Raw genomic sequence first — 20,061 nt, 5'->3', positions numbered from 1 at the left:
AGTGAGGTTATCTATATATTATATTTAATTAATATTATTTATTTATTTATATAATATAGATTATAAATTATACTATAGGGTTAAACAACAGATAGATATAGTTGTACTACTTCTGCTAAGTCTACATATTATGTAAATTTGCTAAATTATTTTCTTTCTTACTACTAGTACTACAGCTACCTTAAATCTTTGTTTAGTACAGTTGACGTCACATAGTCAATCTTTCTTTGAAAATTTGAAAATAAAATTTAACAGCAAAACAGTTAGTTTCACTGCTTGCTGAACAAAAAAAACACGCAGCACTTATGCGGCTGGACTCACTAGCCCAACAAGTTCACTTCACTGATGGACTGAGGTGAGCAAAACACTGGTGTTTTAATAAAATTAAATTAAAAATGTGAAAATAAAATTTAACAGCAAATCAGTTAGCTTCACTGCTTGCTGAACATAAGAATATGCAGCATGTATGTGGCTGAACTCACTAGCCCAACAAGTTCACTTCACTGATGGACTGAGGTGAGCAAAACTAATGAAATTTAATAATTATTAATATTAAGAAGAAAAATTTATTTTGTCTGTTGCTGTTGCTAACACAAAGCACAAATTGAAGCACTGCAGAACCAGTACTACTAAGGTTAGCTTAAAATAAAATGAAAAATGATTAACTACATTATTAACTAAGTAATTAATACAAATTATTAGGGATTTCTTTTTTTTTTTTATTAGTTTTCAAGGAACAACAGAAGAACAGGGAAAAAGGGAGAGGGCAAAAAGGGAAATAGGGAGGACGAATACAGGTGGATAGGACGGACGGGAGGAGGGCACAAGGAGATAAAACTGGGCACAAATACCCGACGCAGCGGGCAAAGGCAATACAAAATCAAATGTAACACCGGCACCTGGACAGCCATGTAGACACAGCGGTCCGTACAGAATGGGAATATCAGAACATGAGCAAACAAGAAACGGTGGCGCCCAGGTAAATAAAGGCGGTGTGATAAGGCAAATTACACAGGACAAGTAGACCTCCCCACCACCCACCCGGGAGGGAAAAAGGAATCAGGGTAAGGAACCAGAGGGAAGAGCAAGAGGGAGAAAAGGAGACAAACACACAGACAAGACACCAGGGAGAGAGAGAGAGAGAAAGGGGAAAAGAAAAAAAAAAAAGAAACAAACCACACACACAGGGACGGAGGTCCCACCCGGCACCCAGCAGCTCACAACACAAAATGGCGGTATCACTGCCGCAGGAGAGATTTAGTAAGAGGGTCCGCCAAAAAACGAGAGCCAGTGAAACCACGTCCGGAGATATTGTGCATGACGGTCCTCGGATTGCAGCACCAGCTCTTCAAACACCCTGATTGACTCGACCCGTTCGATCCATTCGCGAAAGGAGGGCGGAGAAGCGTCCTTCCAGTGGAGCGGGATAAGCGACCGTGCAGTAGATAGTAATTGACGGGTCACCGACTTTTTGAAGCCAGCCATGGACTGAGTGGTATGACTGAGCAAGTAAAAACTAGGTAGGAACGGTGGAGGGTCGTCTGAAAGGCGTTGAACCGTCTCATGGACACTCGACCAGAACTGAGCAATCTTAGAACAGTCCCACCAGATATGGAGTAGAGTACCAGGAGCAACACCACAGCGCCAGCACTTGTCGGAGGAGTCGGGAAAAGCTCTATGGAGCGCCACAGGCGTCATGTACCAGTGGGTAAGGAGTTTGTAGGAAGTCTCCTGCGCCTTCGTTTGTCTGGAGCACTTGTGGGTCAGAAGAAAACTCTTGTCCCAATCAGACTGGTCCAGCGTAATGCGCAACATCTGTTCCCAGAGACTTTGAAAACGTAATGGCTCGGCTCTCGGGTGCTGAAGTATGAGTTGGTAAAGTAGGGAAACACCATGTGCCAGGAGCTCAGATGTGGTGCACAGTGATTCAAAACGAGTAGGAGCCCTAGCAGGCGAGCCGGGCCCCAGGAGGGACGAGAAATAACTGGACAGCTGACAGTACTGAAAGCGTTCCAGGAGGGAGGGCCCCGAGTCGCCGCATATGTCTGCCAGGGAGCGCAGACGATGTCCATCAAGAAACATAGAGAGCGGGACGTAATCCGACAAGGCCGTCCGCAAGTAAGGGCCCGGTGCCTGCCCCGGGGGAAAATCAGGGTTGTTCCGCAGTGGCAGCAGTGGTGATGGGTAGGACGTCAGACTCAAATTAACATGGAGAGAATGAAGGACTCGTAACGACGCGGATATCAAGGGGTGAGCCCGAGCAAGGTCCCGGGAGTGATGCCGCTGCAGCCACGGGAGGTGACCAACAGGGATGCCCAGGAGCGACGACTCCATAGCTATCCACAATTTGTGCAAGGGACCATGTGCCCACTCCAGGATCCTCAAAAGATGGCAGGCGTGATAGTAAGTACGGGGACACGGCAGGCCTATCCCCCCACAGGACTTGGGGAGGACTAACATAGAGAATCTATTCCTGGGCCTCCTGTTAGCCCACACAAAGCGAAGGAACATGGTCTTGAGAGAAGCAAAAAAGGATGGGGGTAGCTGAATGGGAATCGTCTGAAACAGGTAAAGAATCCTGGGCATCACATTCATCTTCAGGGCACCAATCCGCCCAAACCAGGACAAATACTGCGGGGACCAGCAGGACAGATCGCGTTGCAGGGCAGCCAATAGTGGAGGAAAGTTGCTGGCGTACATACGAGACAAGTCACTTGTGAGCCAGACGCCCAGATACTTCAGTTGACCGGCAGCCCACTTGAAGGGAAAAGTAGACATCAACCAGCTGCCCTCAGACTGTGGCAGAGAAACATTGAGTATCTCCGACTTGGTAGAATTAATCTTAAAGTTCGAGAGCCTCCCATAGAGCCGAAACTCCTTAATGATGTTAGGAAGAGAAACCCTCGGAGCAGTTACGGCAAAAAGCAAGTCGTCCGCATAACCAAGCATCTTATGATGCGTTCCCCCCCAGCAACAGACCCCTGATATCCGGATTCTGTCTAATGGCCTCTAAAAAAGGTTCAAGGGACAAGATAAACAGGAGAGGAGAGAGGGGGCAACCCTGTCTAGTGCCATTAGTGATAGGGAAAGGATCCGTCAGGGCCCCGTTAACCCTAATTCTTGCCGAGGGGGCAGTATACAGTGAGAGAACCCACCGACGCATATGAGGACCAAAATTTAAGTGCTGCAAGACAGCGGACAGGAAAGACCAATCCAGCCTGTCGAACGCCTTCTCGGCATCCGTCGACAGGAGCAGGAGAGGGGACCGAAGGTGCCCAGCTGCATGTATGATGGTCATAGCACGCATCGTATTGTCCCGGGATTCCCGCCCCCTAACAAACCCGGATTGGTCAGGGTGGACCAGGCGTTGAACCAAGGGTTGCAACCTGGTGGCTAAGATCTTGGAAAATAACTATCCGCATTAAGCAGAGAAATGGGCCTATAACTACTACAAAGTTCGGGATCTTTCCCGTCCTTTGGGATCAAAGAGATGTTGGCCATCAGGGTAGAGGGGTGAAAATCGAAGCCATCGACAAGGGCATTAAAGGACTTCACTAACTGAGGGCCCAGAATATCTATCAATTTTTTATAATAAAGTAGTGGGAGGCCATCCGGACCAGGGCATTTACCGGACTTGGAATGTTTCATCGCCGCCACGAGCTCAGGCAGGGAGATGGGGGCCTCCAGCTGGTCAGAAACATCGGAGGTAAGACGCCGTCGCAGGAACTTTTGGAGGTAAGCCTTGATTTGCTCCAGTTTGCGGAACTTGGCATCCGGGGAGAGGGCCGGAGACAAGTTGTAAAGTCCCGTGTAGTAAGACACAAATTCTTTCATAATGTCCTGAGGGAGACGATGAGGCGTGCCCAGAGAGGACTTGATGCGAGGAATATAAGAGAGCGTGCGTCTCTGACGTAGTGCCCGTGCCAGGTACTTTCCAGGTTTATCACCATGTTCGTAAAACAGGGCTTTCATATGCAGAAACGACTTACGGGCACAAGCGTTGAGGATGGAAGAGAGTTCTCTCCGGCATTGCAACAACAACTGGTAGTCCTCAGCTGAAGCGTCGTACATGTGGCGCCGCTCGAGTTCAGCAATCCTCTCATAGAGGTAACTGAGTGCAAGCGAGTTGGCCTTTTTCCGCTCCGCACCCATAGCAATGAAGTGGCCACGGATCACGCATTTGTGCGTCTCCCAAACAGTCAATGGCGACATCCCAGTCCCTCAGTTAAAGTCCCTTTAATTTTGGAGAAGTTCACAGCATCGGACAGAAGCGACTCATTGAGCCTCCACGTCGTAAAAGCAGGGCGAGTCAAGGAGGAAGAGATGGACACAACCAGAGGAGCATGATCCGACAATGTAATCAAGCCATATCGAGCGCCAGTCAGGCAAGAAAGATGATAATAGGGCAAAAAAATATAATCAATTCGCGTGTATAGTTGCCGGGCAGAGGAGTAGAAACTGTAATCCCTGTCAGACGGATGAAGGGCCCTCCAGCAGTCCACCAACTGAAAGTCCCTGAGAAGCAAATTTATCCTATTCAGAACAGACGGAGCAACACTGGAACGGCCCACGGAAACGTCCAACCTGGGGTCCACGGCAACGTTGAAGTCCCCACCCAGGATCAGGACACCCTCCTGGAAAGGGCGCAAGGAGCGGAGGATCTTGGAAAGGCATTTATGTTGCAGCCTGTTAGGTAAGTATATATTAGCGAATGTGTAGAGCGCCTCCCCAATAGTGCCTTTGACAAAGATGTAGAGCCCCTCCTGGCAGGGCCGGCCGAAGACTTAACGCCGCCTGGGGCGAAGTTTAAAACGCCGCCCCCCCCCGCCGACGCCGGGGGGGGGGCGGCATTTTAAACTTCGCCGACGGCATAATCTACGACCCCCCCCCGGTACTTACCTTTAAACAGTCCTGCGGCGAGTCTCCCTGCTCTGCCACGGTGCCGGCTTGTAATGCTGAGCGCCGGAAATTGACGTCACTTCCGGCGCTCTGCATTACAAGCCGGCACCGGGACCGAACAGGGAGACTCGCCGCAGAGGAGAGAGAGAGAGGGGCGCCGAGCGGGTAAGCTAAAACCACTCGGTGCCCCTCTCTCTCTCCTCCGCTTCAAAAAAAAAAAAGCGCTTGGGGCGGCAAAGTGCCGCCCCTTCTAAAGTGCCGCCTGGGGCAATTGCCCCAGTCTGCCCCATTATAGGGCCGGCCCTGCCTCCTGGTCGGAAAGCTGAGCCGTCGGCACAAAAGGTGTGAACTTGTTAAACAATATAGCAGTACCCTTGGCTTTCGCTACAGGGTTATGACTAAAAAAACCATCGGGTAATCGGAAGTGAGCAGGTTAGGAGCCGAATTCGACCGGAAGTGGGTCTCTTGTACAAAGGCCACAGAGACCTTGTTGAACTTTAATTCACGCATAAGATTAGACCGCTTTTCCGGAATATTAAGACCCTTCACATTATATGACATAACTATAAGATCCCGCCGAAGAAGCGAGTGTGAGGGAGCAGAGTGGGACATCACGAAAATAAAATAACAGAAAAGAGAAAAAAAAAAAAGGAAAAAAAAAGGGGGGGGGGAGAGGGAAAACAGAGAAGGAAACAAGGGGAAAAGAACACAGACAAAGACACACCAGACACAACAGAAATAGAAACACAACCAGCCTCTAGGGCAACACTTGGACGTCCAGCCAGACAACCCGTAATAGGCGCCGTAGACCACGCCAAGGCATAGATATGCCCAAGGCAAGGGGTCGGCGGTAGCCACCGAGAAGAACAAAAACCACCCTACTAAAACGCAAGTAGGGTAAAACAATAAAAAGAAAACCAAAAACCCTGTGGGAGAGACAGCCGCCCCCCCGACAGATACGTGGAACAAGTAGCGTCTGTAGACAGACAGCAGTAGAACCCGAGACCAAAGCAAACGGAAACGCAGATTGTGCGGAAACTAGACCGAGCCCCCCCCAGAGAGAAGGCAGCGACCCCCCTCAGCAAATAAATATGTGTGGGTTGGCGGGAACGCGGCGGGAGCGTGTGGTGTGGGTGCGGTGTGGGTGCAGTGCGAGTGCCGCAGGTGGCAGCGGAAAAAGAAAAAGGAAAACGGACAATAAATTAAAATAATAAGTATGGACTCCGGGCCCTATAGCTCCAGTAGCAGAGCCCGAGGTAATGTGTGGTATATGGGGAACAAGGCCACAGTGGCGGGAGCGTGTGGTGTGAGCGTGGTGAGAGTGCCCCAGGCGGCACCGGCAAAATAAAGAAAAAAAAGGAAAACAAAATAAAATGATAAGTGTGGACACCGGACCACAGAGCTCCAGCAGCATAGCCCGTGTCAACGTGCGGCACGGGAAGCGCGCAGCGGTGACAACGACCCTGCCAAAAAGGGCAACAGGGCCACAGTGGTGTGAGTGCCGCAGTCGGCAGCGGTAAAAGAAAGAAGAGAAAGGAAAATAAATTAAAACAAGTGTGTACACCGAGCCATATGGCTCCAGTAGCATAGCCCGCGGCAATGTGTGATACAGAAAGCGCGTAGCGGCGCAAACAACCTTGCAGATGTGTATACGGGGAAAAAAAAGGGGGGGGTCAACAGCACCCGAAGGAAGATGCGGTGCATGAGGGCATGTGGAGAGGAGACGCAGGAGACGGCAGAGCCACAGTGTAGAGGGGACAGGGGCCACAGCGGAGGAAGAGCTAAGGCAAGCCCAAACAGAACACATATACCCGAGATAGAATGGGGCGAGAGAGCATATACCGTAATGCACCCATACATACACATAGCCATAAAGAGAATCCCAAATACAGAACCAGGGCCCGGCAAATCCGGCAGACGGAGCACCACAGTCCGGGGGCGGAGCAAAAGTCAACCGAACAGCACGGAACCTGCCAGCGAAGGGAGGAGCAGGCGGAGGAGGTCCACCCGGGCCCAAATCCCCCACCCAAACAACCGGAACCCCCCCCAAGTCGCCAATGGCCGATAGATGAGACAGGCAGCCCGGAAAACTCCAGCAGCGAGGGACGCAGGCCAAGTGATGACGACAGAGTCCCAGGCCCAGCCATCCAGCACCCCCACCCAAGCAACAGGAGCCCCCCTCAAAAAATAAATAAGTAAATAAACTAAAAAAAAAATCAAAAAAAAAATCAGAAGAGCCACAGGGGCCTCACAGCAGACAGCACACCAGGGTCGTCAAAGACCGCCCGGACCCGGAGAGGGGCCACCGTAAACGGAGACAGCGACACGGTGGCATGAGGGGAGGGCCAGCCAAGAACCGCGAAGAACACCGTGCAGCCGCTACTCCTCACTCTCCCTCACCCGAACCGCCGGACCGGCCCAGTCAGGATGCGCGGAAGCAGGATCAGGCCGCCGAAGATGAGAGGTGCGTGGGGGGCCTCGAGCCCTCTGGCGCAGGGGACCCCCGGTCGGGCCATCCCCAGCATGCAGAGCAGGTAAGGTCCAATCGACTATGTCGAGCTCGGGCAGGCGTAGTTCCTCCAAAAAGGCAGGCAATTAGTGCGGGAAGCGAAGCACCTTGTCGGCTTTATCAACACGTACCTTAAGGCAAAAGGGGAAACCCCAACTGTAGCGGAGGCCTCGGCGTCGGAGTTCAGCCGTTAAAGGCCGCAGGCAACGGCGCGTCTGGAGTGTGATGTCCGAGAGGTCCGGAAAGAAGGAGATCTCACGGCCGCGGTAACTCCAGGTACCTACTTCCCTGGCCTTGCGCAGGATGTCCTCTTTAAGCTGGTAGGGCACTATCCGGCAGATGATATCCCTCGGAGGAGGAGAAGCGGGGCCCCGCGGTCGCAAAGCCCTATCCAGCTCTATCGGAGATCCGTCAGGCCGATTCAGCAGGCCATTGAAAATGCAGGTGAGCATGGCAAACACGTCTTCAGGCTCCGATGAGGGGGACTCCGGGACACCTCTGATCCTCACGTTGTGCCTACGGCCCCGATTATCGAGGTCCTCTAGGCGTCGCCTGTAATCCGCCAAAAGTCCCGTGTGGTGCGCAGTGACCTGGGTCACCCGAGAAATACGCGTGGACTGCTGGGCAAGGTCACGTTCCTGCTGAGCAACACGTTGGTCAAGGCCCGCCAAATCCGCGCGCAGCGTGGCAACCTCCTCCTTCACAGCCTGTCGCAGCTCCACAATCAGCTGGCCAAAGTCAGCCTTCCACGGAGCAGAGGAAAAAAGCTGCCGGACCGCTTCGCTCTCCACGGGAGTAGCAGGTGGGTCATGCGGGGAGGGCACATCTCGGGCCCGATCTCCTACCTCTGGCATATAGGGGGTTAAAAGGCATATCATGAGGCAGAGTGGTAAATAGGGGGTTAAAAGGCATTTCTGGAGGTATATATATATATATATATTTGCTAACAGCAATCATATTCCTATCAAGCCCAGATAGCCAGTACATGCTGGAACCTTGGGATGATAGGAGTGTGTAATGGGTTGCTTAGTTAGGGTTATAGATACCCTATGAATCCTTCGTCTGTCCCTCCAGGATAGTCTCCAGCCTCAAAAGGCTAATAGATGGATCTTTGTCTTAGATCACAAAAATAGTCACGACCACCATGATTGTGAAGAACAAATGGAACATTTTATTGTTGTAAAACATAGCCTTATATATCCACATAATTAAATTAACATTAATAAACAGGTATATGTAGACAACCCAACCTTTAATCCCCTTTGGCTACTGAATATCCTGCTGGCAGTAATCCTGTTAATGGGATTTGTTAACACAATGGAGTTCTTGCTTGAGCCACGTTTGTTTGGCAGCCAGGCTGGAGCCATCTCTGTCTGCCTTGGGGCCCTGTATGACAGGTCACAGAGTGTGATTACAGCCTCCCCATGCCATGCTACCACCCTCCCCTTACACATCCATGCTATCACACACACACTCATTCACAGACTTCTGCAGGGGCCCGGCTTTTTCCCTCTGCAACTTCTCTTGTCTCGCCCCTAGAGGAAGGAGGGGGACAGAGTCATGTGACGACTCTGCTGGGTTCCCGTTCTCATGGCTAGTACAAGAGACGCTGCTGGCGACCAAAGCACCAGTAAGCAGCCTGGCCCCAGCTGACATTTTTTTTAGCTATTTGAGGTCTGATTAGAAGACGACCTTGATCATTTGCTCTGAAAAAAACCTTCTCTTCTAATCAAGCAAATACGGTATTAATTATAAGATGACCCTGATTATAAGACGACCCCGCAAAATCTGAATATTAGTTTATGAAAAAAAAGAAAAAGCCTGAATATAAGACGACCCTATAGGAAAAAAGTTTTACCAGTAAATGTTAATTCATGTAAACAATTACATGTTCATGTATGTGAACAATTTTTTTTAAATAAAAGCTATGATTGAGAAAAATATTTTGTTTTTATTTCCTTTTTTTTTTCAACCTGCCCCCTGGCTTGCCTTATACCCCTTTTATGCCACTGTGCCCCATGATATGCCTTTTAACCCTCTAAATGCCACTGTGCCCCATGATATGCATTTTGACCCCCTATGTGCCACTCTGCCTCCAGAATTGCCTTATACCCCTATATGCCATTAGGGGGTTAAAGGGCATATTATGGGGCAGAGTGGCATATAGGGAGCTATAAGGCATTTCAAGAGGCAGAGTGGCATATAGAGGGTTCAAAGGCATTTCTGGAGGCAGAGTGGCATTAAGGGAGCATTCCATAGAGCATTCTGACTTCAGAAATGCCTTATGCCCCCCATTTAACACTCCCTCCCCCTCCCTCCTCCAAACTTACCGGAGCGTAGTCCGGGCAGCGTGTCACGGGGAACTCTGATCTCTGACAGCTGGGGAAGGTCTGCTCGATGGATGCAGACAATCCCAGCTGCTAACCGCACCTCCTCCTGGCTGCAGCGGAGGTTGTGTACACGGTGCTTAGTCCGGGCAGCGTGTACAGCTCTACGCGAATCGCGTAGAGCTTAGTCCGGGCAACGTGTAGAGTTCTACGCGCTGCCCGGACTAAGCACCGGGGACTCAGAAGTACCGGTAAGTGGGGTAAGTGGGGGGGGGGCAGGAGGATCCAGGTCCCCTGCATCGCTGCGGGGGATCTGGATCTTAGTCTCATAGTCAGACCTAGTTGAGGTCTGATTATAAGACGACCCCGATTATAAGACGAGGGGTCTTTTTCAGAGCATTTGCTCTGGAAAAAACCTTGTCTTATAATCGAGCAAATATGGTAATTAACACACTAGTAGTCGTCTACACTAGTATACTATGATTGATATTTATATCAGCTTAAGGAACTAATTTATTGACTGACTGTCCTGAACTGAAATTACAAAATCAAGTTTTAAAACTTATTTTACTAAGGGAAGACAGTAGGCAGTAAGCAAGCAGTAGGTCAGCAAGCAAGTAAGTAAGAAAGCAGTACGCAAGCAATACGCAAGCAACACTAAGCAAACAGTAGGTCAGCTCAGGACCAGGGCACTGCAGTGCCAATGAGGCACTGTGTGCAGCAAATTCAACAGCACTACACAGTTGACATTTTCACAGAAGCACTGAAAAAAAACTACTTCAGTAAAGTACACTGTGAGAAATGGCAGGCTGAGGCTATTAACACACAGAACAATCTCTCCTCTCTATGTAATGCTCTGATGCAGCGCAGTAGCGTTGCAAAAGCAGTCACAGCGAAAAATGGATTGCTCTGCTCTTATAAAGGCTGTTCCCTATTTTAAAAAAAGGAAGCACAGCATGATGTCACAAGAGTGAGCTGATTGGACAAACGAAGATCAGCTCACTCAATCAATGTCTCTCCTCTTCTTTGAAAAATTGTCGGGCGTGCCTTTGTTTTCGTGGGACGTCCGACAATTTTTCAAAGAAGAGGTGGGACATTGCTTGAGTGAGCTGATCTTAAGTTTTGCCGCCACCATGTTCGTTTCTTCAACAACGAAAACACACTATTCTTGTTCGTTTTCATGTTCGCCCAAATACGAATGCAAAGGTCTATTGAAAATTACTTTTGGTAAGCACAGAGCCAGGCTACTATCTTATGTACAAACTTATAAGACAATTTCTAGAGTTTGCAAAGTAAAAAAAAAAACACAATCCAGGAATAATTAAGTGTACATACTTCCTGGATCAATTACAAGCAAGGGGCTTGTTTTTATTTTATTACACCCCCTTTTTCTCTTAAATACAGAGGTTTTCTTTATCACACATAGAGTCTGTATCTTCTTAATAAATGAATGTTATAGTTCATGCTGTGCATTGTACCACATTGTTCTGTGAAAATTTTCCTCAGTTTTTGGCTACATATCCTGAGAACTCTTTTTTTTTTCATTCCTTTGATCCTGCTGTTACCCTCTATTTTTGTATGCACTGACTATTTTGCGAGGTTATTTATTCATGCATACATTTTATTTTGGTCCTGGCTATTGCTCTATAATGAATTTAGCTTATATATGCATTCACTATGTGACATTCACCAAGTAATTGAACTTGGTCGCTGTGCATAAGGTGTTTTTTTAAATTTACAATGGAGGGTTTCGCTATATAGTGGGTTTGTGTTTGCTCATCATTTTCTGGGCAGCTTTTGACAAAGCTCATTGAGTGCAAAATGTGGACCATCCTTGTATCACTGATATTTATTTATTTGTGGATGTTTTTAATGAAGTACTAAGAGTCTAAAGTGAGTTTTTGCTTTTACCCTTACACCTGCCTCATTTATACTTAGAGGGACAACAGTATTGTTTTCTGTTATTCTAAAAACATATCCTTACGTTTGCACTGTAAATGTTGCCATTTTTATAAATAAAAGTATTGAAAGAGTCAGATAAAATGAGCATACAATGGTATATATATATACATATAGATATTTTGCGCAGAGGCATATGGACAGCATTTACAGTATCACAAAATGTTTTTTCTTCCACTCTATTGGCAGGACTGCAAACTTCAAGAACTTTACATTTATTCAGCTGAATGAAGAATTCTCCCGTGGAAAAGGATTAGATGTTGGAGCACGAGCCTGGAAAGGCAATAATGTCCTTCTGTTTTTTTGTGATGTAGATATTTATTTTAATGTAGAATTTCTTAACACTTGCAGAGTAAACACACAGCCAGGTACAGTAAACCTTTACCGTCTGTTTTTGTTTAATGTTAAACCCTGCTTTGGCATGTTCTTTTGTACTATTATTCTAAATAATCAATTATTATTATTGTATGCCGATGACACTGATAGCTATCTATTTTAGTTAGTATAGCATAGTAGGTTGAAATGAGACAGCAAGTTCAACCTTTCACACATATCCACTTGGGGCAAATACCAATTATGCCACAACAGGGGAAAAAATCCTTCTCGATTCCATAGTGGCAATGGGATTACTCCCTGGATCAGCTTGCTAATACTACTGTCCTTAAACAGTTGTAGCCCTTTATGTTATGCTTAACCAGTAAAACATCCAGACCTTTCTTAAAAATATCCAGAGTTAGATAATACAACATCCTTAGGCAGTTAATTCCATATTCTTATTGTTCTTACTATGAAAAACACTTTCCTATGCTGATGCTGAACTCTCCTTTCCTCAAGTCTCAACTGATGACCCCGTGTCTTTTGTAGAGACCTCGTGGTGAATAGATCACTAGAGAGCTGTTTATAATCCCATTGCCACCTTGTATGTATTTTTATAATGCGATCAGATCCCCTCTTAGACATCTCTTTTCAAGTGAAAACAAATTCCGTTTTTCTAGTCTTTCTTCATAACTAAAATTTTTCATTCCTCTAATTAACTTTGTAGCCCTCTGCTATTTCTCCAGCTCTATAACATCTTTCTTAAAAACTGGTGCCCAAAATTGCACTGCATATTGAAGGTGAGGCCTCCCGATTGCTTTATAAAGAGGTAAAATTATATTTTCATCTCATGGCTTTTGCAACCACTGACTGGCACTGCACTTTGTTGCTAAGCCTATGTTCTACAATTATACCTAAATCCTTTTCATTTTCTGCTCTTCCCAATGCAATGCCATTTAGAGTTTAAGTTGCATGCTTATTTTTGGTACCAAAGTGGATTACCTTACACCTATCTTTATTGAATCTCATTTGCCACTTATTTGCCCTGTCCCCTAGTTTATCCAAATCATTCTAAAGAGAACCTACATCCTGGTCAGACTTTATAACATTACCTAATTTTGTGACTCCCAATATCTATTTCAAGGTCATTAATAAATAACTTAAAGTATCATTCCCTAATTGCTCTCAGTCCATCTCAGATAATGTCACTGTCTTACCTCTGTTCTAACTGGATGGCCCTCATGATTCCTAAAACTCAATAACTCCAAAACAGAACTTCTATTTTCCCTTCATCCAATGCTACCATTCCCTCAACAGTTTCTCTCAATGTTAACCTGTTAAGGACAGAGTTGTTGTTTATTTTTTGTACCCTTCATGACAGTGTTTTAACATTTCTGCAGCGCTTATCTTTAGCTGTCATTTTCTTCTCTTTCATTTACTTTACCCAAACAAGTTATATATAAAGAGTTTTTCTGACTTCGATTTGAAAAATCTTTTGCTCATCTACAAACGCTAATGAAGTAAACTGGTCAGCACCATATTTATTGTAATAATAAATATGGTGCATATTGATGCACTGGGGAGAGATCAGGCGAGGCCCCTGGTGCGGTTATTAAGCACAGCTCTCTTAAGGTCCTGCCACAGCATTTCATTAAGGTCTGGACTGGCCCATTGCAACACCTTGATTCTTTTCTTTTTCAGCCATTCTGTTGTAGATTTGCTGGTGTGCTTGGGATCGTTGTCCTGGTGCATCACCCAATTTCAGCCAAGCTTTAGCTGAGAAGGCCTCACATTTGACTCTAGAATACTTTGGTAAACAGTGGAATTCAAGGCTGACTCAATGACTACAATGTTGCCTGGTCTTGTGGCTGCAAAACAAGCCCAAACCCCCCCAACCGCGCTTGGTATGAGATGTTTATGCTGTCTCTGGTTTTTGCGTGGCACTATGCATTATTGCCAAACATCTTGTGGTTTGTTCATGTAACGTTGCAAACCTAAGGCGTGCTGCCATGTTCATTTTAAAGAGAACATGCTTTCTCCTGGCAACCCTACCAAACAAACCATACTTGTTTTCTGAGATGTAACTGTTTTTTGGAATTTCTCTGCGCATTTCTGCTGGGAAGATTGGCAACTGTCTTGAATGTTTTCCACTTTTGAATAATATTGCTCACTGTACAATGATAGACTTTTAATTATTTGGAAATGACAATTTAATCGTTTCCAGATTGATGGGCAGCAACAATTGCTTTTCTAAGGTTTAATCAGTGATTTATCAGAGTAACTTTAAATGATTGCAGATGTGTAATGTAATTGCTGATGTCTTTCCTCCTTGGCATTGTGTCAACACACACACCTGAATACTCCAGACTTCAGCTTTTATAGAGGTGGTACACTTGTTGATGATCAAATAATGAAGGGCATTTGATTAGCAGCCCCTGTTTGCTACTTGCCATCTTAATTTCTATGGAAGCAGTAAGGACGTACTTTTACGCATGGCTTCATCTCCTTATACCTGCTTACAGCTCAGTGGATGGCTGATATTAAACATACTCTGCTATACACAGATGCGGGGCTCATTTGATAGGCTGCTACATCCAAACACTGTGTGATTTATGAATATATTCACTCTCTGTGGCATTTGTGTTGGCAGCTGCTTGTAAATACATTAAATGTTTCCTTTATTGTTAGAGATAAACATTTGCTAATTATACCGAATATCTGTTAGGACTACTAGTTACTGGACCAAGCCTTGCTCTATACAAATAACCATTTAAAACATGTGGCAAAAGATACGCTCAAATGTCAATATTTTATAAAATATATGTCATTGATGGTTGTCTTATATATTGATGTTTATTCACTAAAGGGGAAGTTGCCACAAGACTTTGCAGGAGAGTTTCTAGTTCATAGTAGTTTAGGTTGAGAAAAGACTTGCGTCCATCAAGCTCAACCATTTTCCTATTCCTTGTTTACCTCTGTTGATCCGAAAGAAGGCAAAAAAACAGCAATTTTGAATTGTGTTTTCAATGGGGAAAAATCTTTTTGACTTCAAATCAGATTTCTCCTTGGATCAACAAGCACTAAATACAGATTAATTCCTATACTATCATACATAGCCCTCCATGTTCTGCTTCATTAAAAAGTATCCAGACACCTTTTTAAATGTATTTGCTAGCAGCACCTCTTCAGGAAGTGAATTCCATACTTTTATTGTTCCTACTGTAAAAAATCCCCTCCGCTGTCGTAGACTAAATCTCCTTTCTTCAAGTTTTAGCAGGTGACCTCTTATCCTTTGTAATGTTCTATTAATGAACAGGCTTTAAGAGAACCTTTGTATGGCTTCTGTACAAATTTATATAACATTATCATAAACCCCTCTAAGATGCAATTTCTCTAATGTGTACAAATTGCCAGATTTTACTATTTTATGACGTAAAGTCATGATTTAGACACGGAGGCGAGCATTATGCTTATGTCTTTTCTTTATTCCCTCAACAGCAAAGAAAGAGAAAATGTTAACAAACAGAAAAAATGTAGATGTACAAATACACCAATCACAACATATATATCCATAGCCAATGAGGGACCTCCAAGTATATCCCTCCTCCTCCTATATACTCGTCTACATCCTGAACTCTTTTCTTTGAACAGAACCGAAGAACAGGAGAAAAAACAGTCGAACCACAAACTTGAAACTCCGAAGAACATCCAAAACCGTCATGGCAACCACCATGCGGACGGAAAAACAGGAAACCAACCGAAAACTCGGACATCAGGAATCCTCAAGCTGAAAGAAAAAGAAAATCAGTCGACTGAGCCAAACAAACAATCATCAGCACTACACCCTCACGGCCAAGTGACAGAACACCAACCATATAAACAATAAAATGTAATATCACAATAAAAATAATAATAATAATACATATCACATAATAAAAGAAAATGGGTGGGAATACAAACCAGATCCTGAGAAGCAAAAAGAAGAAAATAACGAATCAGGGTGGGAATAATGCTCGCCTCCGTGTCTTTATAAATCATGGCTTTACGTCATAAAATAGTAAAATCTGGCAATTTATAAAGACACGGAGGCTCCCACTATGCTAGTTTAAAGCTGTTCAATGACAGTAGCAGAAAAATGAGTCAAAGGTTTTAAATAAAATTCCCTGAACGTAGATTCCCTGGACCAATCCGCCGCCTTGAGGAGATCCTCCAGCCGACAGCCTTAGATGCCATGGCCCCCCTAGTAGAATGGGGGCCAAAAATGGAAGTATCAACTCCAGCAGAGTCCAACAACCATTTGACCCACCGGGCCTATTACGTTGGTACAGGTGAGGAAACCAGGATGCAGGAGAGCGCGGTCACTAGGCAAGCAGAGGTCGGCACCGGGTATCAGGCAGAGGAGGGTCAGGCAATCCGGGTCAGGAGCAGAGAGGTCAACAAGGTCACAAGGCAAGCAGAGGTCGGCACCGGGTATCAGGCAGAGAAGGGTCAGGCAATCCGGGTCAGGAGCAGAGAGGTCAACAAGGTCACAAGGCAAGCAGAGGTCGGCACCGAGTATCAGGCAGAGAAGGGTCAGGCAATCCGGGTCAGGAGTAGAGAGGTCAACAAGGTCACAAGGCAAGCAGAGGTCGGCACCGGGTATCAGGCAGAGAAGATTTTGGCAACAGGTAAACATACAGCTAGTTGTAAGAACAACTGAGCACTGAACAGGTATCAGTGCTCAGTTTTTAAACCAGCCGCCCTTCTAAGTCCCGCCCCCATCAGTGACGCCGTCCAATGGACGTTCTGTCTCCTCCATTGGAGACTAGAAGCTGAAGGGGGGCGTGGTGTATGATGCCGTGGGTGTCTATCATTGTGCGGCGGTTCTTTCATGTGAACCGCCGCGTATGAAGACAGACCGTTGCGGCATCGGTCCTGGAGGGGTAAGTACCGAGTACCCGCTACTCGTGGGTACTCGGGAGAAGCACTCCTCACCGGAGCGAGACGCCACGAGCACCCGGGCGACGTGTCCCGGACGGGACCATGACGCCGTGGGTACTCGGGCGACACGCTCCGTATGAGATCCCGTCGCAACGGGTACTCGGGCGACGCGCTCCGAACGGGAGCGCGACGCTGCGAGCACCCTTGCGATGCACGCCGGCCGGGATCGTGACAGGGCCAGAGTGGCCGTAGACACAGGTAAGTGAGGCCTGCGAAACGTCAAAAACAGTTCAGGACGGGAGACGTCCCTAAAAGGAGCAGTCCGTTCCTCATACGCCCGAAGGCACTCCACAGGGCACAAACGAATTTGATGAGGAAAAGAAGGGTAGAAAACCGAGGTAAGAGATGTCTTGGTACGCCTCGAAATGTAGAACCGAACACCCTCTGGGGTAAAGGACCTGGACGAAATATCCAGTGCCCGAACATCAGACACGCGTTTGCAAGACACAAGACAAAACAGCATGACCAGTTTGGCAGATAACTGTTGCAGGGACAACAGGGCGTTATCAGGCCATGCGACTAAAAACCGAAGAACAATGTTAACGTCCCATAAACCTGAATAACGAGGACGAGGAGGGCGAGACAACCTTATGCCCTTAAGTAGACGACAAATAACAGTCTGTTTCCCTAACGGCACCCCAGCAACACCGACGTGTCCCGCGGAGACAGCGGATCGATAAACGTTAATGGTGCGGTAAGCCAAACCACCGTCAAAAAATTCAGTGAGAAAACGTAACACCACTGTTACAGAAGCCGAAACGGGATCCACACAGTGTCCCACGTACCAACGTTCCCACACAGTAAGCCCGTCTAGTCCCTGGAGCCCAAGCTCCAAGAGCTCCTGAGTCGATCTCGAAACTCCCTGGACATACCAGGATCCCCGGAAATCTTCCAAGCCAGCAAGGGTAGTAGGCCCTGACAAAGGAGGGGATGAGGAGACCCCTCCCAATCCACCACCAGATCCAAGGTGGAGGGAAGCATGCGCGGGATATCCACCAACATGCCCAGCAGAGTAGGGAACCACGGTTGAGTGGCCCAAAGAGGAGCAACGAGAACTAGAAGAGTGTTGCACCGCCGAAGATGAAGCAACGTGCGTGCCAGAAGGCAAAATGGAGGGAAGGCATAACTCCTGCGGAACGACCAATCCTGCAGAAAAGCATCGGATGCCAAAGCCTCCGGATCCGGCCTCCAACTGAAAAATCTGGGAAGTTGAGTGTTCAGCCGCGAGGCGAACAGGTCTTTCTCGAACGGCCCCCAGAGGTCGGAAATCCGTCAGAACACCAAGTGGAGCAGCTGCCAGTTGCCGGAATCCTTGAGATCCTTGAGAATATGTTCCGCCTGGACAGAGATATTGTGTGCCAGGCAAAAGTGCCAAAACTCCTTGGCTAGACCCGACAGCGCTTGAGATCTTGTCCCACTCAAATGGTTTATGTATCTGACCGACGATACGTTGTCGAGCCGAAGAAGCACGGAGCAGTTTAAGGAATCTCGCAAAAAACTCCGAATGGCGAAAGACCCTGCCAGCAGTTCCAGGCAATTTATATGGAGCCGCTTCTCCTGGCAAACAGCGCCTGAACCTCTGCAGAAACCAGAGCCCTGTCCGCCTCCGAGAATTGTATCACCCTGGGCAGCTGATATTGAACCGGGGTCTGAACAAAATCAATGTGATATCCCCGTACCGTATCGAGGATCCAAGGATCTGACGTTAGTGCCCTCCAGGCATTGAAGCAGAAACGCAGTCTGCCCCCGACCTGAAATACGGGAGGTAAAAAGGTTAGGTTTGCACTTACCGTAAGGGCGTCGGCCTTGGTATGCTCCTCTAGCACCTCTGTTCTGCCACGGTCGCGGGCGTTGGGGAAAGAAGGACGAAGACGAGGACGTCGGCTTGTGCTCCTGGAAGTGTGCTTTGGAGAGTGCGGGGCCTCGAGGACCAGTATATGATCCTCTGGAAACACGGCCTGGTAGACGGCCCCTGTGTCTACTGGCCCCTCCAAAAGCCTTCCCTCTAAACACCTTGCGCATATTGGACTGCGCCTTATCCAAAGCCGTGAAGGTGTGAACAAAAGATCCCAAATCCTTGACGAAGGAATCGCCAAAAAATTAAACCTTTTGCCTGTGGGCCAGGCTCAGATACTGCCATGTTGACCAATTTTGGTTCAATCTTAAGCAAGATAGCCTTGCGTCTCTCTGATGCCACCGCAGTATTGGCATTGCCAAAAAGACAGATAATGCGCTGAATCCAGCCACGTTGCTCCATAAGATCTACTGGGGCGTTGTCGGATAGAGCAGCTTCCACCATTTCGAAGGCCCTAGTAGTCAGACCCAAGATATCCAGGATTTTATCCTGACAGTTTCTGAGGGAAAACTCAAGGCCTTTCTTGGACTTCCAGCCCTTTTTCCCCAAAAATTGGGCGATCCACCTCGGGTGTGGCACAGGCGTCGTCCGGTACGGACGGCCTGGGGCATTCAGCCTGTAGCTTATTGCGAGCCGCTTACGCACTCTGGAGGCCACGCACTGAGCGACATGTGGTGACGGGAACCACTCGGCACCTAGGGTTCTGCAGGTCGTCCGGATCAGAAAGGGGCTCGCCCCGGGGGTCCACAAGGGTATCCCCGTCAACAGCAGGACGGTCGGGAACAGGTTGTTCCCTCTCTTCGTGAGCAGTATCCTCATAAGAGGAAATATCAGCTTTTTCAGAATAATCAGATGCCTCCTCAGAAGCCGACTCAGAGTCGGACGAGTCGGAAAAGGATTTAGCCTTTTTCCACCTGCGCATCGATTTTTCCCGATGGTGGGCTCTCTTACGTGGTGTAACCACGTCCTCAGTGACAGGGCGTACCTTGTCCGTCTTATTAGTTTTGGAGGACTTTAGGGGAGCTGTATGATGAGACTTTGAAGAAGCTTTACGCCCTACAGAAACCTCAGTATTGTCAAGGCCAGTAAAATCAGGGTTATGAGACATAACAGGGAACTGCACAGGCTTAAATGCTGAAGCAATAGACTGAGTAATATTGGAGGACATAACATCCATAGCAGATTGCAAGGCTTGATTAACAGATTTGGCCATAGTA

General features: G+C 47.2%; 1 protein-coding gene across 1 annotated transcript in view; it reads left to right on the top strand.

The window, feature by feature from the left end:
* Positions 1-20,061, top strand: part of LOC149275645 (chondroitin sulfate N-acetylgalactosaminyltransferase 1-like) — a 185,021-nt gene that overhangs the window by 133,854 nt on the left and 31,106 nt on the right. Inside the window, 1 exon segment of the mRNA XM_089504484.1 lies at positions 11,884-12,062. Within this exon segment, the coding sequence (XP_089360610.1) occupies positions 11,884-12,062 (179 nt within the window).

This window comes from Sceloporus occidentalis, unplaced genomic scaffold, assembly GCF_023333645.1.
Source record: "Sceloporus occidentalis isolate IW3139 unplaced genomic scaffold, rSceOcc1.0.p SCAF_272, whole genome shotgun sequence".
NCBI classification, from domain to species: Eukaryota; Metazoa; Chordata; class Lepidosauria; order Squamata; family Phrynosomatidae; genus Sceloporus; species Sceloporus occidentalis.
This window is presented reverse-complemented; position numbering and strand designations above follow the sequence as displayed.